The sequence below is a fragment of the Gopherus evgoodei genome, chromosome 2 (genome assembly GCF_007399415.2).
Source record: "Gopherus evgoodei ecotype Sinaloan lineage chromosome 2, rGopEvg1_v1.p, whole genome shotgun sequence".
Lineage (NCBI taxonomy): Eukaryota > Metazoa > Chordata > Testudines > Testudinidae > Gopherus > Gopherus evgoodei.
Window position 1 is genome coordinate 64,088,496 of NC_044323.1, and position 23,453 is coordinate 64,111,948.

Consider the following 23,453-nt stretch of genomic DNA (forward strand, 5'->3'; position numbering starts at 1 on the left):
TCATCTTACTGATTTAAGACCAATTCTCCAATTTATCAAGTCATTTTGAATTCTAATTCTGTACTCCAAAGTGCTTAAAGCCTCTCCTGGGTTAGTGTCATCCACAAATTTTACAAGCGTTCTCTTTACTCCATCATCCAATATTGACTAGTACCAGCTGCAGAACAGACACTACTGGACCCCACTTGACATGTCCTCCCAGCCTGACAGTGAACCATTGATAACCACTCCCTGAGAATGCTTCTTCAACTAGTTGTGCACCCAATTTATAGTAATTTCATCTAGTTCCCCAATGTCCTTGTGATGATGTTATGTAGGACCATATCAAAGGTCATACTAAAGTCAAGATATATCATGTTTACTGGTTCATCCCCATCCGCTGGTTATCGGTCAAAGAAGAAAATTTTGTTTTAAACCAAGTCTTAACTCTAGGGAGGTTGAAAGTTAGAAGTACAATTCCACATATGAACTGGCAGGTAAATATAATAATTCAAGTGTGTTGCTCTCAATATGAAATATTTTTCAGACATATTATTTTACTCTGAGTTGGAGGCACAGGATCCATTGTGATGCTAATCCCATGGAACTGAATAACCACCCCCCCCCAAATCTATTTAAGTAGATTCTGGTCTAAATGAAATGTATAAAAATATTTCTAGCAATAACAATTTATCCTTTAAATAATTAACGTGGTTTCAGTTGTCTTAGAAAAATAACATCCACGTAGGTAGTATTTTAACCGTTTCCCCCTCTGAATTTCATTTTCTCACTTGTCAGCATCTAAGTGCAGCAGACCAAGAGGTGCCATGTCAGCGTTGCCAATAGTGTGAAAATGAATCAGTTTTTTTTAAACATATAGGTTGGCTTTGCCACAATAAATGGCCTTAGATGAAGCAGTTTGAGTCTTAAGAATCCCAGCTTTGTGCAATCTTTCCCACACCAGCCAGGATTCCACAGCACTCCACTACCATGTCAGGTGTACCAAATGCAATTTGATCCACCCGCGCTCCTACTTGCTCCTTTTGGGCGGTTTGCCAGCATACTGCAGTGGGCTGAAGGGGACGCACACAACAGTGCACGTTGATCAAGATACAGATTTTGATCTCTGCTGGTATTTTACAATAATATAAGAAAAATGGGGGGGGGGCGGAATCAGCACATAAATATTTGCCTTCAGTTGGACCACAGGTTGTTACACTTGTCTGATTTACAGAATCATAGAAGATTAGGGTTGGAAGGGACCTCAGAAGGTCATCTAGTCCAACCCCCTACTCAAAGCAGGACCAATCCCCAGACAGATTTTTACCCCAGTTCCCTAAATGGCCCCCTCAAGGATTGAACTCACAACCCTGGGTTTAGCAGGCCAATGCTCAAACCACTGAGGCATGAAAGGCCTATTTGAAAGGGCTCAGAGATTTAGTTAGCCCTTCTGGGCTAGAATGTTGCCTTGCACACAGAAAACTGAATGTTCTGTTAGGGCATGATGCCCCTAAAAGGACTCTAGCAAAATTGTTAGTGGAACATACGTGTTAGTGGGCTTACCATTTCTCCTACTGCTCAGATGGGAAGGCTGATCAATCATTCCAGAGATCAGCACCCCAAACCAAAATATTAGGAATAGGCTTCAAAAATCTAGATAGAAAAAGAACATGTATGCATTTCCCAAAATCAGGTGCCCTAAATATTTGGAGGAGGGAGGGGAAATATTGATAGAAAAGTATATAGTTTTAACAAGGTGTTATACAAAAAGGCAATAACATTATTGCCACTTAAAGCTAGTTATCTAACAAGCAAGCAAATTATCTTTTTTGTCTGTTACTCTAACATACCATTCTCTTCTCTGAACTCCTCCACTGGCTCCCTGCTTTTCACTGCTTTAATCCCCTTGCTATCATTTTCAAGACCCTAGGTAGCTCCACATTATCCTACACCTCCAACCTTGTTTTTCATTGTTTCCCTCTCTCCTGGACCCACCCATGAGGCCAGCCTGAAATAACAACTAACCTCTGGTAATATTTAAAGCCCTATTCATCTGTTTCTCCTCCAGCTGGCTCCATGCCATCTCTTATGTCTCACCTTTTGCATGCAATGCTTTCACAATTCTGGCCCACAAAGCTACTTCCCCTCTCTTCATTCAAATCTCTCCACAGATTAACCTCCTTCGTGCTCCCCACAATAAGAGAGCCAGTAACAGAAAAGAATCTTTTTGGTTTATTTTAAACTATTTATTCCTTCTACTGAACTCTCTCTGCTATGCTGTGACTGTCTGGGTGGTAAGAAAGTGGCTCCAGGCCGGTGCCTCTCTGAGGGAACCCCAAGCAGACAGTGGGATCATAGTGGAGGGAAGGAAGCATGAAGGCCTCATGCTATGCTGTGTTTAGGACCCCAGATAGCCTTGTCCCAACCAAATGTATGAATAAATATAATATAGACAAACTATCCTCTTCATGCTATATAATACCATGTGATCCACTCACCAAGCCATGTTTCATTGACAACACAAGGCCCCCTTTCATTGAAACTAAGCATAAATGACACTTTATGCCCTCAGAAAGCTCAAACTAACATTAAAATGCTAGTTACTAGGAAGGAAAAGAATTATTCTGGGCCACAAAATACTGTGAAATATGCTGACAAATTACTTCATTTCTGACATTTACAATAAAAAAAAAGTTAAAAACAGCCTGTCCTCTAAATATTTTGATTTGTAGAAATAAAACACATATGTGAGAACAGATGATCTATGATAATTGCCTGTGTGCTAAAATGTCTTTGCAGCATGCTAAAAAGGGGCAGAATACCATAAAGGCCCGATTCTGCTCTTGTTAAGGTCCACAGGCATGTTGCTATTAACTTCAGTTGAAGCAGGACTGGGCCCCAAGCCACTGTCTGAATTCTCCTTTTTCTAATCAATTGAATCCATAACTTGCATTGCTTAGGAGGGAGATACTGATCACGTCACTGGGACTAAATCATCATGGAGTAAATATTGCAGGCCAGTTTCTCAGATGCACTGCTGTAAATCTGGAAAAACAATTTACTTTTGTGGAATTTACTCTGTATTTACATTGCTGTAACTCAGACCAAAATCTGCCCCTCCATGTGTGTGATTTATTATTTCTTTTTCTCAACTGTTTGTGTAATTGAAGATGTGATTGCAGCTTGGGTAGGCATAGCTAGATAAAAGCTAATATAGGTAACGCACAAAAAAAGATAGCAGTGAAGATGTGTTGGTGTCAGCTTCAGTGGGGGCTAGCAATGGGAGTATCTATTCAGGGTCCTTGCACAGACTTGTACAGCCTGAAACCCATGCTGCTGCATCTTCACTGCTATATTTAGCCAGGCTAGTTAGATATACCCTAAGTAAGACGTTTCCAGCTGGTGCACATCATTTGTGATGATCCAACTGGTACAGTTTGGCCGCACATTCGTATCTAAAGACTTCAGTATTTGCCAAGAAAAATGAACTACAAACACAAAAAGGCTGGAATAATCACTATAAGAAATAATTCATTTCTACAGTATAATCAAGAGTATTAATGCTGTACTTCCCCTCTCCTCCAAAAATATAACTGTTGTCTCTGTACACAGTATATAACAACGTAGTTTTAGAGTAACTAATTTACTGTGGTTGGGCACAATGCTTTTAGTGTCATCGAAAGTTCATGCAAGTTCCAATGTTCTCCCATAAAACCTCAGTTTCACACTTTGTCCTGTGTGGGACTTGCAGTTTGTGTTTCATAAAATAAAGTTTTATGAGAGTACTTTTATTTTAAGAAACCTGTTTTCCTACATACTTGGACAGCTTCCTTGAAATACAAGCCTGCAAACTATTTTCAGTGAATTTTGATCTAATGCTAATACATTTATTGATTTGTTGAAATTTCTCTCTCTCTCACAAGCAGCAAGGAAAATACATTTCCACAGAAGATACTCATTGATAACATTGAAATGCCTATAAAGTCATTCACAGTGAAATACTCTCCACCTGCATTAGCACAGGAAATCAGTGCTGGGGCCATTGGGGGGTGAAATACACTCCCAGTACCAGGGTCCGAGCTGTTGTGCAAGCCTCTGGAAGCGGAGAGCTGGCTAAGCCAGCTCTGCATCACCCCTTCTTGGGGCATCCCAGTGTAAGAGAGATAGCAGAGCAGGAGAAGGATGTGACTAGAGTACCTTGTGACTCAGCCTCCCCAGCTGCCCCTGGGATTGGGAGCACATACACATGGCTTTAAGATGCCTTTGCCCCCACCAACTCCTTCAGGTCTTGATTGAGCAGAGCTCAACTAGACCCAAATAAGGGCCCAGGGACTTTAAATCTGACCAATATTCTGTGAATAATCAGCACAACAATTGGGATGCCAGAGCAATGTGCTCCTTTCATCCTACATTTGTCAGCAGGTAGAACAGATGACAGCAGATTTCCTTATGGCTCCTGCAGTGATAACAGGATAAAAAGCCTGGTAATCTTATTGTAGTCACTGAGGTCAGCAGCGATTACTCTGATCTGACAAACGGACCAATAGTGTTAACTGAGAAGATGCCTTCAAAAAAATAAGTCATTTTCAGAGTGGAACTGCATTTTCAGCTGTGTAGAGAGAGCGATGCACTGGCCCTCTGCACCAAGGGTGAATTTTAGACTCGGGTTTTCTGCTGGGTTGAGAGGGCTGCATATTGGAATGGGGGCTAGGGTGTGTGTGTGTGTATTTTTCAGTATTGGTGACATGCCAATTTAGATGTGTTTTTGTATATTTTAAATATTTTTCATCTGTGTTACCCTAGTGACATGCTGTAGATGCACTATGTACCTGGGGGAAAAAACCCTCAAACCACTCCCCTCCGCACAACCCTACCCCTCCAAACCCACCACCACCATAGAATTGCTTCACAGAACACTGGCAAGAGCTCTCTCTCACACACACACACACACACACACACACACACTTTCCCCTCCATCTCCTTTAGAGTTCGGGTGGGATTTTTGGGTGTGGATTAAACATGCATCTGAGGTACTAGACTGATATCTACAAAGACTGACTTTTTTCTCCAGAGAACAGTCACAGCACATGCAGGGCAAGTATTCTCTTGCTTCGCCATCAATTTGTCTAAGCCTACAATGGAGCTAAAGCTTCAATGTCCAGCTTTGTTAGACGTAACTGTGCTTGCCTTGATCGAGCTAGTGCACTAAAAATAGAAAGAAGTCTAGCCACGCGACACAAGCAACAGGATGCCTTAGCCACCCTCTGTATGATCACATCTGATATCTCAGTGCAAATCTAGCTCCTCCCACCTCCCACTGACAGCTGCACTTCTGTTTCTATTATGTCTACCCAAGCTGGAAATCACACATCCATTGCTCATGTAGACACACTCTCAATCACACCTTTCAGGGGACTGGATATTAGTTTATTCTTCATGGCCCCTGAATCCTTGGCATTTCTGCTTAGACTGCTGACAAAGCTGCCAATTGGCACTGTTGTTGTTTGTCAGACGGGCACCTGTCTGCTGGTAACAGGGCTGAGGCAATCAGCTCATTATATGTATGTCGCTAAACAGCTGTCAAAATGGCAACAACTTACAATTATTAAGTACTGACTTGGATCTGGATTTAAATCACTGAGCTAGAGGAGATGCTCTGTATCCTAATACCAGTTCTCTGAGCAGCCTGTCTCAATTGCTGTGTGGCCTGCTGGCTCCAACCCCTTGCCTACTAATTCATATTCTGAAGTCAGCAGTACAACAGAAACCTCATAGTAGTGGACTTGGCTTGCAGCATCCTGCTTTCCCTTGCAGGAGCAGGATTTGGCCTGAAAAGTTTGTCGGGGGAAACTACCTTTTCTTTCTCTCCTCTCCTTATACAGAACTACCAAATTAACTACTTAATGATTTTTAACAAGAGGAACTATCCTCCTGCTGGCTCTCCCTGAATTCAAGGCCTCACTGTTGAACGCACAGAGGGTGTTTTTAAAACACACCTTACGTAACAGGAGGGATTCAAACACACAGAATGTGTATTTTTTAAATATAATTTTTCATACTTCAGGCATTTAAAAGCACTTGAAAAAAGAAGTTAGATGAAGTGATTCTGACGGCAAACTTCACAGCTATTTTTAACTGAGCAACTGCTTGGGCCATTAGGTCAAGTACACTGTTGCCATTACTGGCAAGGACCCACTGAACGCCCTTACCTTTTCTGAAAGATGTTAAGGGACATCTGACTTTCCCCTGGACTGCCACAGGGCTGTGAGAAGGGACACAAGTTTATACCTACTTTGAAGAATAGCACCCGAGATGCTGCATCAACACTGCAGTGCCATGGTCAGCAGTATGTGTGTAGGTCTCATTCTTTTCTACTTATCCACTTCAAGTATTATTTATATACTTCATGGTACCCATTACTTTAGTAACTTACACCATGAACCACCCAAGTGCCTAAGCATGTGATCAGCCTACCAAAGTCACATATTACTACATAAGGCCCCAATCCATATTGAAGTTACATATGTGTTTAAGGGCATTGCTGGATCAGGGCTTTGTGTATAATCCTAACATGGGACTGACCATACCATTGTTGGGCACAGAGCATTTACTAAGTAAGCAAATCTACAAATAGACTCATCTTAAAATCTGTGAGACATGGGAATGATATTTATGATAAAGAAAAGATGGTAACTGTAAAAACGGAACATAATACATATTTTTAAAAATTTGAAATGCAGTTAGCGTCAGATAAATGGCTGTAAAAATGAGACCTTCTTACACGTTAGATCTGCCCATGACTAAGTCATATCAGCTTACTTGTGTGACACTAGTTAAAAATACATGTTTTTATACACCTGTTAGCTCTGCAAAGCCAATATCGATACAGAAGAGATCTGGATTTTATCCTATCTTGTGCACCACCACCAGAAGAGTTACAGTCCAACTGCGAAACCTTATTAATAAACCTAAACAATCAAGTTTAAAACTCAGATGCACAGAATACAAATCCAGAAATTATATTCAAACACAAAAATGTGCATACTTATGCAGATGAGAAATTCCAATTATGTTACAGCTAGTATTTTTTTGTTGTTACTGAATCTGAGCTGTGTACACAATATATTGTTGGATAGGCAATATTTCTTCAACTGAAACTAATTGTAAAATAGCAACTAATCACAAAAACATGCATGTAAAGAATTGATTCTGGAAAAAAACAGTCAACTGATACCATGGCATGTGTTTTGTAGAGCATGACTCGTGTTCTGAAAATGCAGTCAAAATGTTGTAGAGGTGCTAAAGCAAATTGATATAATGTTACTTCACAATGTGCTGTTGAGGTTTTATGGTCACCCTGCGCCAATAGTCTCGGGAAGTTATTTTGCATTCTTATATAAACCTTTTTTCCAATCCTGTTTTCCACAAAAAAGGCCTTTCAATAATGTACAACCTTCTGTTTATACACAGTACAGGAAAAACACGATGAACTGAGTAACACAATCTCTGCTTTAAACATATTCTTAAAACAGGATTTCTACAACTTCATGTAAACAAAAAAAAGAGGCTGTATTAAGCACTTGCCACTGCCCCCTCAAAAGGAGCAGTCTCTTCCTGTAATTAAACTGCAATGCTTTACAGTGCAATTTTTAAAATAATGAATATAAAAAGTAAATAAATAAAACCGAACAGACCCCCCCCCCACTAAAAGCTTATCCTGCAAATTAACTTAACAGTAATAAAACCCGTGCCAGCTTGGACCCTTTCTTTTGCATGTACACAGCAAGAGCAGGTATGTGGCTGAGGAAAAACAAAGTAGGCTATTTTCCACCTTCAGTCACAGGATGTTAATTGACCTCTGGCAAACATTTAAAGATATTTCTCAAAACGCTCAAGAAAGAATTAAAAACAGGAGTGGAGGGAAAAAAAGTGAACATCTGTTCCAGTCCCACACTCAAACAACCACAATGAAGGACATTCATAATTAATGCTGTTTTGGCACCCTGTTTGTTGAGCCTGCTTTCTTTTGTTAAAAACACAAGTTCAGAGCACCATTACTGTATATAAGGACTCTCCTGATGCACATAACAAAGAGGCAGGTTTGTTTTTATTTTCCCCTTTTAAAGGAACAATATCAGGAAACAGATTCATGTTTAAGATAAAGAATTACAATAAAAAGTACCTACCTAAATGAACTACGGTTTATGAAGCTATGAAAATACATTCAAGACATGTTTTATAGCACCAGGTTAAACAGGCTTTACAGCTGTACAAAAGCCATTCAGCCACTTACAGTACAGGCTATAAAATAAAACTTCTAATGCACAGTGAATAGTATTTACCTATACCAACTGCTATGTGCATTGAAATTATTAGAGGGATCTAAATAATATGTACCAAGCTGCATAAAGTCTTCTAGCTCAGTTAGGCCCCAATCCAGCAAAGAACTTAAGTATGTGCATGACTTTGAGAATGCAAAGAGTCCTACATGCTTAGAGTTGGGGCCTTTAACTCTCAGGACCAGGATTAAAGTGATATGAATCCTAAGGGTTCAGTGGTAGAAAGTCCACTGGGGAAGAGGACATAGCCAGGGTGGCCCAAGAGTAAACTGATTCAGCAACTTCACACTGGCAGATGTCCTCGGTAGCCTCCAATAGAATTTAAAGCATGTGCACAGCAGAAAACTTGAGGGAGGGTGGTGGTAGAAACACTGCCTAGTTTCTTGGGGTGACTACTCCTGGGTTTTTGAAGACCTTAATGCAAAATGTACTATACATGACCCTTCATTCGCTTTAAAGAATCTGCCTCCCCTTCCAGTTTTTATAAACTCATCAAGATAATCTGGAAGGTCATTTTTCTTCAACCAAACTACATTGTAACAATTATTTGTTCTAATCTATCTACTAATTAATGAGTCAGGTTCAATGCTTTTATCATCCTTCTTGTTTTTGCTAATCAGGAGGCTCATATGTGCCAACAAACCTACAGCATCATGTTAAGATTTTAACTTAATCCTATGGTGTGATTATGAGAATAGATCTACATTTCTTTGCTTTGTTGATATTATGTTACCTTCAACGAATCTCATGTGAAAGTACTGCTGTCAACACAGGTTTCTTGATGGTATCAGTATATGCATTTTTAAATATAAAGGTCCTAGAAATGGCTGAACCAACTTTCTGTGCAAGGTAGAAGTAGTAGACTAAGGACTTAGCTAAACAGAGAGTTAGTATGCAGCAAGCAGGGGTGTGAATCTGCAGCAATCCTATTGGGTTGAGTGGCCCTTGCTACCATGCCCCAAGGGTTCTGGAGTGTGCTTTGATCTACTGCTGTTTGAAATCGCAATAAGAGGAACATTCTTGCAGGATTTTATAGCTATTTTCTAACACTCTAGTTTCTGAGACTAATATTATTATTAGTTATTACTTGTACTACAGTAGAGGCTTGGAGGCCTCAACCATGATTAAGGGGGTATACATACTTATAGTACAAAACAGTCCTTACTCTGCAGATCTTACAGTGTAAGGGTTTTGTTTAGTTTTGGTGATGTGATAGGAGTGTTTTCTTTGGTTTTGTTACCAGAAGATACACTGCACAATTAAACACAAATGCTCCTGGCCTTTAAGACATCTGAATGTTCACATGCTAGCAATGCAACTGCTTAGAACCACTGACTGTATCATAGCTAATTTATACGCAGGTCAGAAGTTCTCCATAATTTTACAAATGGCCGCTCAAAAATCCTATTAATTATTTCTATTACTGGAGCATTTATAGGCCCTAATCAGGAGAGAGGCCTCAGAGTGCTAGGTGCTGTGCAAAGACATAGGAACTATAAACAGTATTAATAATTAACACATGGTACCAACCTAGGCTCCAATCCCACATTTGGATCTGCACCCTCATGGAGCCCCTTTAGCTTCAATAGCAGTAGGCCAAGTTCTCTACTGTCATCCACATGGCAGAAGATGAAATCCTGCCCCCACAGAAGTCAATCGGAGTTTTGGCACTGACTTCATTGGGCCAGGATTTCATTCCAGATCTTTATATTCTTATTTTCTATATATTAAACATCTAATGCAAATAAACAGGAGACTTAGGTGTGAAACAAGTGCAGACAATGCTGGAGAACAGGATTTTTTCTCTTTATATTGTGAACTAACACACTACTATGCTATATACACATGGGCTAGTCTACATCTAATTTTCATAAAAAATGTGGCACACATTATAGGTTTTGTAGCTGGGTTAATTTGCTCTCAATAGGCAATTAGGGAAGTTAGAGCTCCAGTCAATCTGAATGACTAATGAGACGATTCCTTAGACGTTAAAAATATGTTTCTCAAATTACAGTAGAACTTTGTTAATTCACACTGCTAGTCTGCACACACGTAGTTCATGTACAAAAAATGTGGTATTCTTTACCTACTTCTCAGCAAAGATTTAATAGCAGAGCTCTGAAGTTAGGTCTCATAGTAATACGTTTCATTGCTTTTACAAATTATTCTACAGGAGAACATTTACTAATTTAACGTAAGGTATTATAACTAATTATATCTAAACAGCACACCAAATCAATGAAGATTTTAAAAAACAAGCGGCTGAAGTTCGGTTTCTGAGCATACTGGGTGTGTTCACACTGCCGCTGGAAGCAAGCTTCGCAGCCCAGGTAGACAGACTCATGCTAGCAGGGATTGAGCTAGAGCACTAATAGCAGCAGGGTAGGCTGCTGGCTGAGCCACAACATCCACACTGCTCTTTTTAGCACGCTAGCTCAACCTGCAGTGCAGACTTACCATTAAGGCTATTGGGGCTTGATCCTGCAAGGCAAGGCACTGATTCAGTGATGCACATAAGCACATGTTTAATTTTAAGCAGCGGACTTCATGGTACTACTCAGGTGCTTAAATAAACACATGCTTAAGTGTTTTGCTGGATCGGGGTCAGAGTGCTCAGCACAATGCAGAACTGAATCCCTAAATTTGTGACCTGATTTTCAAAGGGGACGAGCACCCACTTGTTCAGTGACTTGATTTATAAGCCTAATTGTAGGTACTTTTTTTTTTTTTTTAAAAGCCTGGCCATAGAATATTTTGTGGTGAATTATCTTTTCTTTCCCCTCTTTAAAAAAAAAAAAAATCTTGTTCCTCATTAATACTGAGCCTTGTTAGTACTGTACTTGGACATGTGGCCCAAGAAAAACTCTACTTGCTGCAGGTAGTGGGGCTGGGTATTCAATAGCTGACAGTCGTCCCTCTGATTCAGCACTAATCCAATCCAACAATCTAGGCTGGTGTTAGAAGGAACTGTACTGTAGAGATGCCTGACAGGTGAGATGCAGTAGACTGAGTTTCTGGTTAAGTAGTTATATCAAAACAAAATATTTTGCTATTTATTAACACTACACTCAATCTCTGGGCTCTTATTCCTCCGTCACTGAATCCTCAATTTGTCTTAAAAGAACTTCATCATAATTTTACACTTCTACCATCTGCCTTAAACACACACACAAAAATATGTGGAAGAAAATGTAGAATGAAATGAAGTAAAAATCTTAAATAAATCCACATATTCCATAGAATCTCTATGGATAGTAATTCCATGCTCTAATAAGAATACAATAGTAGGAAATCTATTATCAACCACCTGACCAGGACAGTGGAGTGACAATGAAATGTAAGGAAGATTAGAGAGGCTATCAAAATAAAGAAATCAGTAATAGTGGGGGATTTCAAATTTCCCCATATTGATTGGGTACGTCACCTCAGGATGAAATGCAGAGACAAAATTTCTCAATACTTTAAATGACTGCTTCTTGGAGCAGCTGGTACAGGAACCACCTAAGGAGAGAGGCAATTCTCAATTTAGTCCTGAGTGTAGCGAAGGATCTGGTCCAAGAGGTAACTATAACAGGATCGCTTGGAAATAGTGACCATAATACAACAACATTTAACATTCCTGTGGTGGGAAGAACACCTCAACAGCCCAACACTCTGGCATTTAATTTCAGAAAGGGGAACTATGCAAAAATGAGGAGGTTAGTTAAACAGAAATTAAAAGGTACAGTGACTAGAGTGAAATCCCTGCAAGCTGCAGGGACACTTCTCAAAAACACCAAAATAGAGGCCCAACTTAAATGTATACCCTAAATTAAAAAACACAGTCAAATAACTAAAAAAGAGCCATGTGGCTTAACAACCAGGTAAATGAAGCAGTGAGAGATAAAAAGGCATCTTTTTAAAGTGGAAGTCAAATCCTAGTGAGGTAAATAGAAAGGAGCATAAACTGCCAAATTAAGTGTAAAAATATAAAAGGAAAAGCCCAAAATAAGTTTGAAGAACAGCTAGCCAAAAATTCAAAAGATAATAAAATGTTTTTTAAGTACATCAGAAGCAGGAAGCCTGCTAAACCACCAGTGGGGTCCCGGATGATTGGGATTCAGAAGGAGCACTTAAAGATGATAAAGTCATTGTTGAGAAACTAAATGAATTCTTTGCTTCAGTCTTCATGGTTGAGGATGTTAGGGAGATTCCCAAATCTGAGTCATCTTTTGTAGGTGACAAATCTGAGGAATTGTCATGGGTTGAAGTGTCATTAGAGGAGATTTAGAAATTAACTGATAAACTTACCGGTAACAAGTCACCGGAACCAGTGAAAGAACTCAAATGTGAAATTGCAGAACTATTAGCTATGGTTTGTAACCTGTCGTTTAAATCAGCTTCTGTACCCAATGACTGGAAGATAGCTAATGTAACGCCAATATTTAAAAAGGGCTCTGGAGGTGATCCCAGCAATTACAGACTGGTAAGTCTAATGTCAGTACCAGGCAAATTAGTTGAAACAATAGTAAATAAAAAAGTTGTCAGACACATAGAACATAAATTGTTGGGCAAAAGTCAACATGGTTTCTGTAAAGGGAAATCATGTCTTACTAATCTAGCAGAGTTCTTTGAAGGGGTCAACAAACATGTGGACAAGGGGAATCCAGTGGACATAGAGTACTTAGATTTCCAGAAAGCCTTTGAAAAGGTCCCTCACCAAAGGGATGGTTAAGTTGTCATGGGATAAGAGGGAAGATCCTTTTATGGACCGAGAACTAGTTAAAAGACAGGGAAGAAAGGGTAGGAATAAAGGGTAAATTTTCAGAATGGAGAGGGGTAACTAGTGGTGTTCTCCAAGGGTCAGTTCAAGGACCAATTCTATTCAACTTATTCATACATGATCTGGAGAAAGGGGTAACAGTGAAGTGGCAAAGTTTGCAGATGATACTAAACCGTGCAAGATAGTTAAGACCAAAGTGGACTGCGAAGAACTTCAAAAAGATCTCACAAAACTAAGTGATTGGGCAACAAAATGGCAAATGAAATTTAATGTGGATAAATGTAAGGTAATGTACATTGGAAAAAATAACCCCCCTATACACACAATATGATGGGGGCTAATTTAGCTCCAACTAATTAGGAAAGAGATATTGGAGTCATTGTGGATAGTTCTCTGAAGACGTCCACACAGTGTGCGGCAGCAGTCAAAAAAGAAAACAAGATGTTAGGAATCATTAAAAAAGGCATAGAGAATAAGATGGAGAATATCTTATTGCCTTTACATAAATCCATGGTATGCCCACATCTTGAATACTGCATACAGATGTGGTCTCCTCATCTCAAAGAAAGATATACTGGCATTAGAAAAGGTTCAGAGAAGGGCAACTAAAATGATTAGGGGTTTGGACGCATTATGAGGAGAGATTAAAGAGGTTGGGACTTTTCAGCTTGGAAAAGAGGAGACTAAGGGGGGATATGATAGAGGTATATAGAATTATGAGTGGTGTGGAGAAAGTGAATAAGGAAAAGTTATTTACTTGTTCCCATAATACAAGAACTATGGGCCACCAAATGAAATTAATGGGCAGCAGGTTTAAAAAAAATAAAGGGAAGTTCTTCTTCACACAGTGCAATCATACAGGTGCAAAATGATACAGCCTGGAGCTGTATTAGCGTGTACGGTAACTCCTCACTTAAAGTCGTCCCGGTTAACATTGTTTTGCTGTTATGTCGCTGATCAGTTAGGGAACATGCTTGTTTAAAGTTGCATAATGCTCCCTTCTAACGTCGTTTGGCAGCTGCCTGCTTTGTCCACTGCTTGCAGGAAGAGCAGCCTGTTGCAGCTACTGGTGGGGGCTTTTAACCAGGGTAGACCAGCAGCCCCCCATCAGCTCCCCACTCCCCTAAGTTCCCTATGTTGAAGCTGCCCAGCAGGCTACCAATTGCTGGCAGTTCAGCTGTCCCTTCCCCCACTGCCATGTGCTGCTCCTGCCCTCTGCCTTGGAGCTGCTCCCAGAGACTCCTGCTTGCTGCAAGGGGGAGGGGAGACTAAAGTCAAGGTGCCCCCCCCCTGCTCCTGCACCCTGCTTACCCTTTCTCCATATAGAGCAGGGAGGGGACACGGATGGAGAGAGACAGAGAGAGCTTGAGGGAGCAGCTGCTGTCTCAACTTCCTGATCCACTTATAAAGACAATGCACTTAAGAGTGGGTCAGCACTCTAAAAAGGGGCAGTGTGCATCTCTCTCTCTCTCTCCCCCACACACAAGGTGTGTGTCTGTCTCTGTCTGCTATGCTGTCTCTCCTCCCTAGTGTTCGTGCTGCCTTGTGTGAGAGGCTACATTAACAACGTGTTAACCCTTGAGGGCTCATCCGAGTGCTAGTTCATCATTTAGCAGCAAGGCATTCCCTGGGAAATATCCCTCCCTCTTCCACCCTCCAACTTCATCACTTCAACCAAGCTTCACAATCATCATAGCTGTGTATGGTATTAAATTGTTTGTTTAAAACGTATACTGTGTATATATCTATATCATATATATCTATATCATATATAGTTTTTTGTCTGGTGAAATTTTTTTCCCTGGAACCTAACCTCCCCCATTTACATTAATTCTTATGAGGAAATTGGATTCACTTAACATTGTTTCAGTTACAGTCACATTTTTCAGGAACATAACTACAACATTAAGTGAGGAGTTACTGTACTACTTCACCCTATACTGTGGAATACCCTAGGAGAGCCCAGACAGCAGCTATGCATGCAAGAGCAAAGAATTTGCAGAAGCTAGACCAGCTGAAGGACAGAGGCTGTCCATGTGTCTCCAGGGTCAGTGCCTTCTTCCACGGAAGGAGTAGGAAACGCTGGAAGTTGAAACGCATGGAGTTTCCTTTCCCTTTTGTGGGTTATTCCACGTAGGGGACAATGGGGCTCTAAATTCTTTTGGCTGTAGCAGGAACACCTGCTGACACAAAAAGGAAGGTGTAACTTTTCAGACTCAAGTTTTGCCTGTGATTGCATTTCAGGAACGGGGGAAAATTTGGCTGCATAAAAAAGAATGTCAAGACTATGCTATTTCTTTTCAACTTGAAAAGAGCTAGTTAAGCCATCATACCGCATTAAGCATGCGATTACCATTGGGTATCAGAAGTACTTCTGACTTCAGTAGAATTCTGACAGTTTACACCAGCTGAGGATATTCACCCTAGCAATGAATGTCTTTTTCATTAATTGATAGATTAGCTTCACTTTTTTTGTTGTTGCAGATGGTATTAAATCAAAAGATTAGATATTGTGTAAATTATGGCCCATCATCAATGAGAGATTTATTTAGGAAAAACTGCTGCACTTTACACAATTTGCTGCTCTATATTACCTGAAATTCTACAGCTTTCAGATTTCTGAAAATGCAACAAAGCCGTCTTGGTTTCAACCTGAAAAAATATCCTTTCTATATCACTGAAGTGCCCAGATGCTATAATTTGCTACTAGAGCTACTAAATCATTTTTCAAATGGTACCCTGAGACTGTACTGTCTGGAAAGGATTTCGGGGCGGGGGGAAGAAGAGGGGGTAACCTGTTGCAGCTGTTTTATATTGCTTAACTTAGCTCTCATACTGTAGTTTCAAATAATGAATCAAGGACTCTGTCTTCTGGGTAGCTAAGAAATGTGCAATGATTTCTATATCAAAGCATATACACGGGTTGAGAATTTCAAAGAAGTGCTTTGAAATCCTCAACTGCAGCTTTTTTATTCTTAAAATATTGCTATTGCAAAAATCTTTGGCATATCTGGCATATTATCATATCATTTTACCCACTGCCTAGATCTTGGATTCCTAAAATCTTAAAGAAAAACAGGAGAAAAGTCCCACCATGGATTTGAATGAACTATTAAAGGGACATGTTACATGGTAAACTGATTATATTATCACTAATTAGAGTATCCACTTATTTTACATTTTTGTAAAGATTTTAAAATGTGCTTAACTTCTTTGAGGCCTAATCTACCATAAAATAATTACAACAGTTGAATATTGGCATACTTGACATGTATATGTATTCAGGTATATTTAGTACTCAGGATTCAGGTATTCAGTACAGTACTGCACATGACACAAAAGTTTGGATTGTATGGATTATTTGTTTGTGAGTATACATAAAAACCTAACAACAAAAAATGAATTTGCAAATATGACAACCCAACATTTAGTATTTAACTCACTGAATAAGCCATCAGATAGCCCAATAATGCACCAGTCAGCTAGCTGTGGGTCCAAATAAGATACGGTCTCTGATATTGGATCAGTGTGGGCCACCCATGAAAACCTGACCCTTACATCTCCCTTGCAAGTAGAGAGACTGAGCAATACCTGTTGGTGTGCCACACAGCATCACCAATGCTTGCTGCTGTCAAGAGTGCAATTCCAGAACTGGCTACCGCAGCAGAACCATTAGCTGCCGAACTATATCAGGCAGTGAGTATGATTAGAAACCTATTAAAATTATAAAATTGTTTAGATTTTAATAGATTACACATTAAACACAAGAAAAGAAGTCAGAGCCAGTTTTGCACAGAAAGTTGAGTGAAATGTTCATTTTTTCAAATTTTTAAAACATTTCCAACATTCTTGATCTCATCCTCCCCCCAAAAATAAATAAATAAAGAGAATTATATATGAGTCGTTTAGAGTGAGAAGTTGGGTGAGGTAATATCTTTTATTGACTAAATGGTACTGGTGAAAGGGACAACCTTGCAAGCTACACAGAGTTTATCTTCAGGGTTGACGAACCCAGGCCTGAAGAAGGAGTCTGCATGGCTTGAAAGCTTGTCTCTGTCACCAGCAGAAGTTGGTCCAATAAAAGATATTACCTCACCCACCTTGTGTCTCTAATATCCTGGGACTGATACAGCTAAAACAACACTTCAAACAACAACCTGAGCCATTTAAAAGCCAGTTGGTAACATTAAACTCCTGCTTCAGGTTTTATAACTAGGTCAAAAATTCACTCCAGGTTGAAATTTATGATTCTAGGCTAACACCTGGAATAATGTCTTTAAAATTCTTTGTGGAAATCTTAGGGGGGGAGAGGATAACAAAAACAAACACACAAACACACAAACAAACTAACAGCCCAATACATACAAGGCAGTGGCTTCAGATGACTTTTTGGCATCCTACAACCCCAAAGTAACTTTATTTTATTTAAAAAAAAAACAAAAAAAAAACCTAAAGAAACTTCTGACTTATTTCCATAGAAGAAATTAATCGTTTTTGCTATTAAAAAAAAAAAGGGGGGGGAGAGGGTCCACGTTCTTTCATTTTAAAAATGAGTTATCAGTATACTACTATCACTGAAAATTTGAAAAAGATTATTATGAAGATTTACTATAATTTTCAAAGGGACCTCAATGATCTGATTTAACCCAAAGGCAAAGAACGTCATCCTTCAACACAAACATATATAAAAAACTATAAAAAATATTAACAGCTTGCGTTAAAGATGGATATCTATGTGAGGGGGTCTTTGATCCTAGACTTTTCTACCCACCATGGTCTGCCAGACCCCAGATTACTTAATCTACTGGGCATGCTGCAACACTCATGTTTAGTTAAACACATCTGGGCAGGTTATGAGTAAAAGGGATTATATTTTTATGTCTGAAGCAGAGGAGGTTTTAGTTATGTTATTTTTGCTGCTGGAACAAATCTGTATTAAGGTATTTACTGTAAAGGTTACATTATGTGAGGGCCCCGAAGTGCAACATGGGCCCCACCTGGTTGTTCTGTACATCTAAATCAATAAATAATGGAAATTGTTCTTCACTTCTCCCAAAATCTACTACATAGTGGTGCTATTAAAACATTGCCCCACACCTTAAACAATAGCAATGGAGCTAGGGAAGCATCAAAGATTCCCTTGCAAATGGTTCCTACAACATAATTGCTAAGGAACACCTGAAGGTTCCCTAACTACCCTTTTAGGCATTATGGGTTCTACCGGCCATGTCTTCCTGCAGAGCTGGCTGCAGTAGAAAAATGAACTCTTTCCTTCCCGCTGCCCTCCCCAGTGGAGACGCAAGGTCTGGTGGGTTCCTTGCCCAGTCAGAAGACCTCAAAATGGAGGTAAAGGGAGGCAGTAGCCCTCCATGGCAGTGCTCTCTGAAGGGAGAAGATTGGATTAGCAGTCACCCATTATCTCTCTAATCCAGAAGGCAGCAGGAGGAGGCTACCAAGCCTCCCTGAAGACTGGCATTAACTCTCTCTCCTGAGTAACTTTTAAGTTGGGTTGCACTTGCATTTTCCCCAATTTCCCCAAAATATATTTAATTATATTAAAAAAACTTGTGGCCTAGAGCAATAGTTTCATAGCAATCGAAACATCTCAAAGATTTATTTCAAGTCGAGAAAAGTTTTAAAGATGATAGAATTGGAAATTCTGCGGTGAGGCTGCTGAAATGTAACTAAGTTGAAAGCTAATAAAGTAAAATTATTTAAGAAAGAATATCTGTTTTATATATGAATTTTGCTACCAGCCTATTCCAAATCCTGACCTTGGAATGTAGTTTGAATGTGGAACTTGGAACAGAAAATTCACAATGTGGAACTTGGTATTATTTATAACCTGGCAAACAGGACTTCCAGAAACCAAGTTAGTTAGCCAAAACAAGCTGATCCTTCTAATACAGGTAAAACAACATTCTAAATAATCTAAATGTAAAAATATATACAATCAAAACAGGAAAGTACTTTGGTAGACAGACACTAGCGTCCTTATTAATTTTTAACATATTATGGAATGTGGTTGAAATAGCAGATAGCTGACCAGTGTTCTTGACAGACACACAAAATTACACATCTTGACTACATCGTAAATTAGTCTTTTCAGTGGGGATCCCTAAAAAATGCAATATGTCAGAATGATTCCTCAACATCCGCAGCAAAGGAAATGATTCAATTTTTTCCAAACACTATTTACAAACTAGTTATTAATAAGCTCAATTCTGAAATGTTAATATTCTTATGTAACAAAGAACATTTTTGCTACACTGTAAATGTTTAATTTTTGTATATATGGGGACATTTACTAATCCATCCATTTCACAGCTCTCCAGACATAGATGTCATGCACATTTTTCCATTTAATCATTAATACCAAAACATTAAATAACTTATGGAAAACACATTACATAGCAATATATCAAGCTAAGGGTGTTCATGCTGTTTTTTCAGTAAAATGACTGTGTTGGGTCTATACTTTGTAAAATGGGATAAAACATATTCCTTTTCTGTTAGACTATCAGTGACAGATTCCAACCATTTCCACTATATGTTCCTGTATTCGGACTGTAGGGCAAGGTGCACAGAACTGAAGATACTGAAGTACACTTATTCTGAAGCATATCCAGAAACAGTGGACCAGATTCCTAGCTGGTATAAATCCGTCTAGCCCCAGCCTCCTTGATGGTGAGGATCTGGCCCAGGATGTCTACCCGTTTATAACTTTCGATCAGTGCAGAATAAAACTGTACAATGGCACTGGAAAGAATTCGCTACAGTTAATTTTATTGCTGGGGTGTCCATTTGGGTTTTGCTTTTGAAGTGAAGCTCAGCATAAAGGAGGCAGAAAATCTATAAGAAAATTCATCTCCAGTATCATGCTTGGTTTTTTCTTGGTTTTACTGTTTACTTTTGAACTTGGAGGGGAAAAAATTAAGAGGGACACACTTACTGCTCCAGATGCAAGAAATTCTTGCACCTGTGACCCACTGGATGCACATATCTCAGGATACATTTTACCCAAATTAAAAAAAACAAAACTCCACACAACCCCATGTATTATAAACAGACAGAAGTGGAGAATTGTCCCAAGAACTTGGTTTTGCTTTATATTTTGTTAGCACCCAGATACCATGGTGATGGGTGCATTATAAATAAAGTACCTAGATAGGCAGGTAAGATTGACTGTACTCAATATTCAGTTTCAAATTGTAAGCCTCAACCATCCAGAACAAATATTTCATACTTCGGTATAATCCTAGACTCAAGCAGTCAGTCTGCTCCTTCTTAGCAGTGGCATCTTGGATTTGACCTCCAGCTTGATTCTCCCTTATGAAGTAGCCCACACAATCCCATAAAGCCCATCTTTAAGTGTTCTGTTCATTCTCCAGTTAGTACTGTCCACATTCAGCGGCTCTGCTGGTTAGCTGCAAGCCTACAGTTGGAGGGGGACTGCAAGTGCTTTATGTTGCCATATCCCCTTCTGCAAGGGCTTTGTGCCACAAAGGGCTCTTTGTTACACTGGAAGAAGCTAGCATAGCCTTGAGTGAATTAGGTTCACTGTGAATACAGTCGACAGATGAGATTACACTACACTTCCTTTAAGATCTCTAGAGTCAAGTCCTACAGGTTTTGCCAGCACTTGCAATTGTATCACGAGTCTCACCATATTTGGTGTTTTCCATAAAACACACTTCCTTTGCATATGTGAGAATCTCAGCTTTCATTAGAAAAAAAAAAAGCTTCTAGACTTCATACTTGTGGAGAAAAAAGCTTGAACATGTGACCAAAGCACACTCCCAAAGTTCAGAAACAGAAGGCAAATAAAAAGAACCCAAAAGCTATGTGGGCGTGGGGTTTTGCTTTGTTTTTAAGACTCACAATTTTTAACCTCATCTCACGTGTTTTGGGTGCCTGACTTGTGATTCTTGAAAGGCTGGGAGTTGATAATACTGCAACAGCAGATACATCTATGGTCTATTGAGGCTCTCTCGCAGCAAAACCAAAAGGCTTAAGTGAAGCTGTAGCTCCTTACCTGTTGGTGTACTACTTCGAAATGAGGACGAGGGAGTGATTGGGGGGGTGACTGGAGGAGTAAGGCTTCCACTGCTGTGGCGAGGTGGAGTAGATACATTCCCACGGGACACTGAGCTTGACAAAGTCAAAGAGAGTTTAGGCTGAATCTTTTTCTTCAAGGATTCTTGCTCACGGCGAGCTGCATCAGTCATAAATCTAGAACAAAACCAACAATGATGAGACAAAAATTACAATTCTGAAACAGTAAATTAGCCCTTAATAATGGCCTTTCAAACTCAGATATGAGAGATGTATTCCATTGCAAGGTAGACAGACACTATAGGCGTGAAACTGCTTTGGCATGTTGCTCATTGATAAGCTGGGCTTTAAACTAGTTAGTGAGGGGAAAAAGTTGGGAGAGACTCATGAGATCTCCATGCCTGGCTTCAGTATACAGGAGAGGGAAAATCTGCTTAAAGAAGATATGGTAAGGATAATGGAACCCCGGAAGATAAAAGTATAGACAGCACAGCAAAATAAAGTACTAATATTGATCAGAGTAATAATCAGGCAGCTGTTACACTTAGTGAAAGGACTATATCTAATGTGGTTGGAAAACTGGGTTAGGTCCAAGGGCAACAACTGAAATACTTGTACAAAATGCAAGGAGACTAGGCAATAAAAATACAGGAACTGGAACTACTGGCATAGGAAGTCAGACTGGATATTATATTACAGAAACATGGTGGGAAAGCACTCCTGACTGGCATGCAGGTACTGAAGGGTGTATCCTTTAGAAGAGTTAGGAATCAAGGTAACAGTGGTGGGGTAGCAGTACAGATCAATGAGGCGGTGGAAGCTGTAAAGAAATAAGATACCAGAAAGAGTCAAAAGCACTTTGGGGAAGGATTATAAAAGAGGTTTTGTTAGGTTTAGGAATTGACTCCCAGGGTCAGACTAAGATATGGCTAGAGCTCTCATTAATATTATTAAAGACAAACACTATCGGATATTATGTCATAATGGGAGACCAACTTCCCAAATGTAGACTGGAGAATAAATGCTACTAATACTGGCAGTGTCCAATTATTCTTGGATGGGATAGATGGCCATTTTCTTCACCAAATCATCACTGAGCCCACAAAAGGAGATGCAATTTTAGACTTGGTTCTGGTAAGCAGTGAGGACATAATAGAAGAGCTGGTTGTAGGAAATAATCTTGGCTTAAATAAATCACAAATCGATTTGGTTTAAATTAAATGGAAGGATAATCAAAACTGGGTCATCAGCTGTGCTATTTGATGTCAAAATGGCAGATTTTAGGAAATTAAGAAAATTAGTTAAAGGCGTCAACCGGACTGAAGACCTCAAAGACTTAAATGTGAAGGAGGCTTGGAGTTTCTTTAAACCAACTATACAAAAACTGTCTGATGTTTACATCTCAAGCCAGGGGAAGAAAACTTGTAGGGAACAGCTGGATGAATAACCACTTCAAAAAGGTTATTAGAAGTAAACAGAGTGCCTAGAGGGAATGGAAAAAGGGATTGATCAGGAAGAAAAGTACATCTTGTACGTTAGAAAATGTAGAAATTAAGTGAGAATTGCTAAAAATCAAGCTGAATCAACTCTTGCCAAGGAAGTTACAAAAAATAAGAGATTTTCTTAGTTTTGTAAATAAAAAGACAATAAGGACGGACAACACTGGTTCTCTATCTTTACTCTCCTTCCCATCCACATTGCATAATCTAGGCCTGGCCCCAAAACCGAATACATATTTTGCCTCGGTTTTCAGTAAAGATGATAACATGGAACATGGGCATGAAGGTATGATGGCTGATGGAAATGGAGATTATCACATCTGACATGGAAGAAAACCTTACAGACCTTAATGCATTCAAATCAAGGGGATTGGGTCATATTAATCTCACAATAATTACACTACTATTTGTCATAGATGATTAAGTATCCCTTAAAGTTGCATGCATATTCAGGGTTTTCATACTCAGGCTAGAGGCACTGCACTGCAGAGGATATTTTCTTAACTGTGTCCCAAGATCAGAAGAGAAAGCAATTTGAGGAGGAAAAGAGTGGAGCAAAATTTTGTTTTAAAGTAAAAGTTCAGAAGGGGAACTTCAAACAAAACAGGGTTATAATTACAGTGTGTTTAAATTTCTACTTTTAAACCTGAAATGTTCATGGGTATACATTTATTCAATGGCACTTAAATAATGCAGTGTATATATACAATTAAAACTGCAATTTCTTAAATAGGTGTTTCCCAGCTCTTGAAAGCTGAGTCCCACTTCTAGAAAACAAAACCAGTCACAATACCCTGTGTCATCCCTACTGTGTCCTAC

At 39.4% G+C, this 23,453-nt stretch overlaps 1 protein-coding gene across 1 annotated transcript in view; it reads right to left on the bottom strand.

Moving 5' to 3' along the window:
• The window catches only part of JAZF1 (JAZF zinc finger 1), a 265,415-nt gene that overhangs the window by 19,906 nt on the left and 222,056 nt on the right, over positions 1-23,453 (bottom strand). Inside the window, exon 3 of the mRNA XM_030550851.1 lies at positions 21,116-21,312. Within this exon, the coding sequence (XP_030406711.1) occupies positions 21,116-21,312 (197 nt within the window). The remainder of the gene's footprint in view (positions 1-21,115; positions 21,313-23,453) is intronic.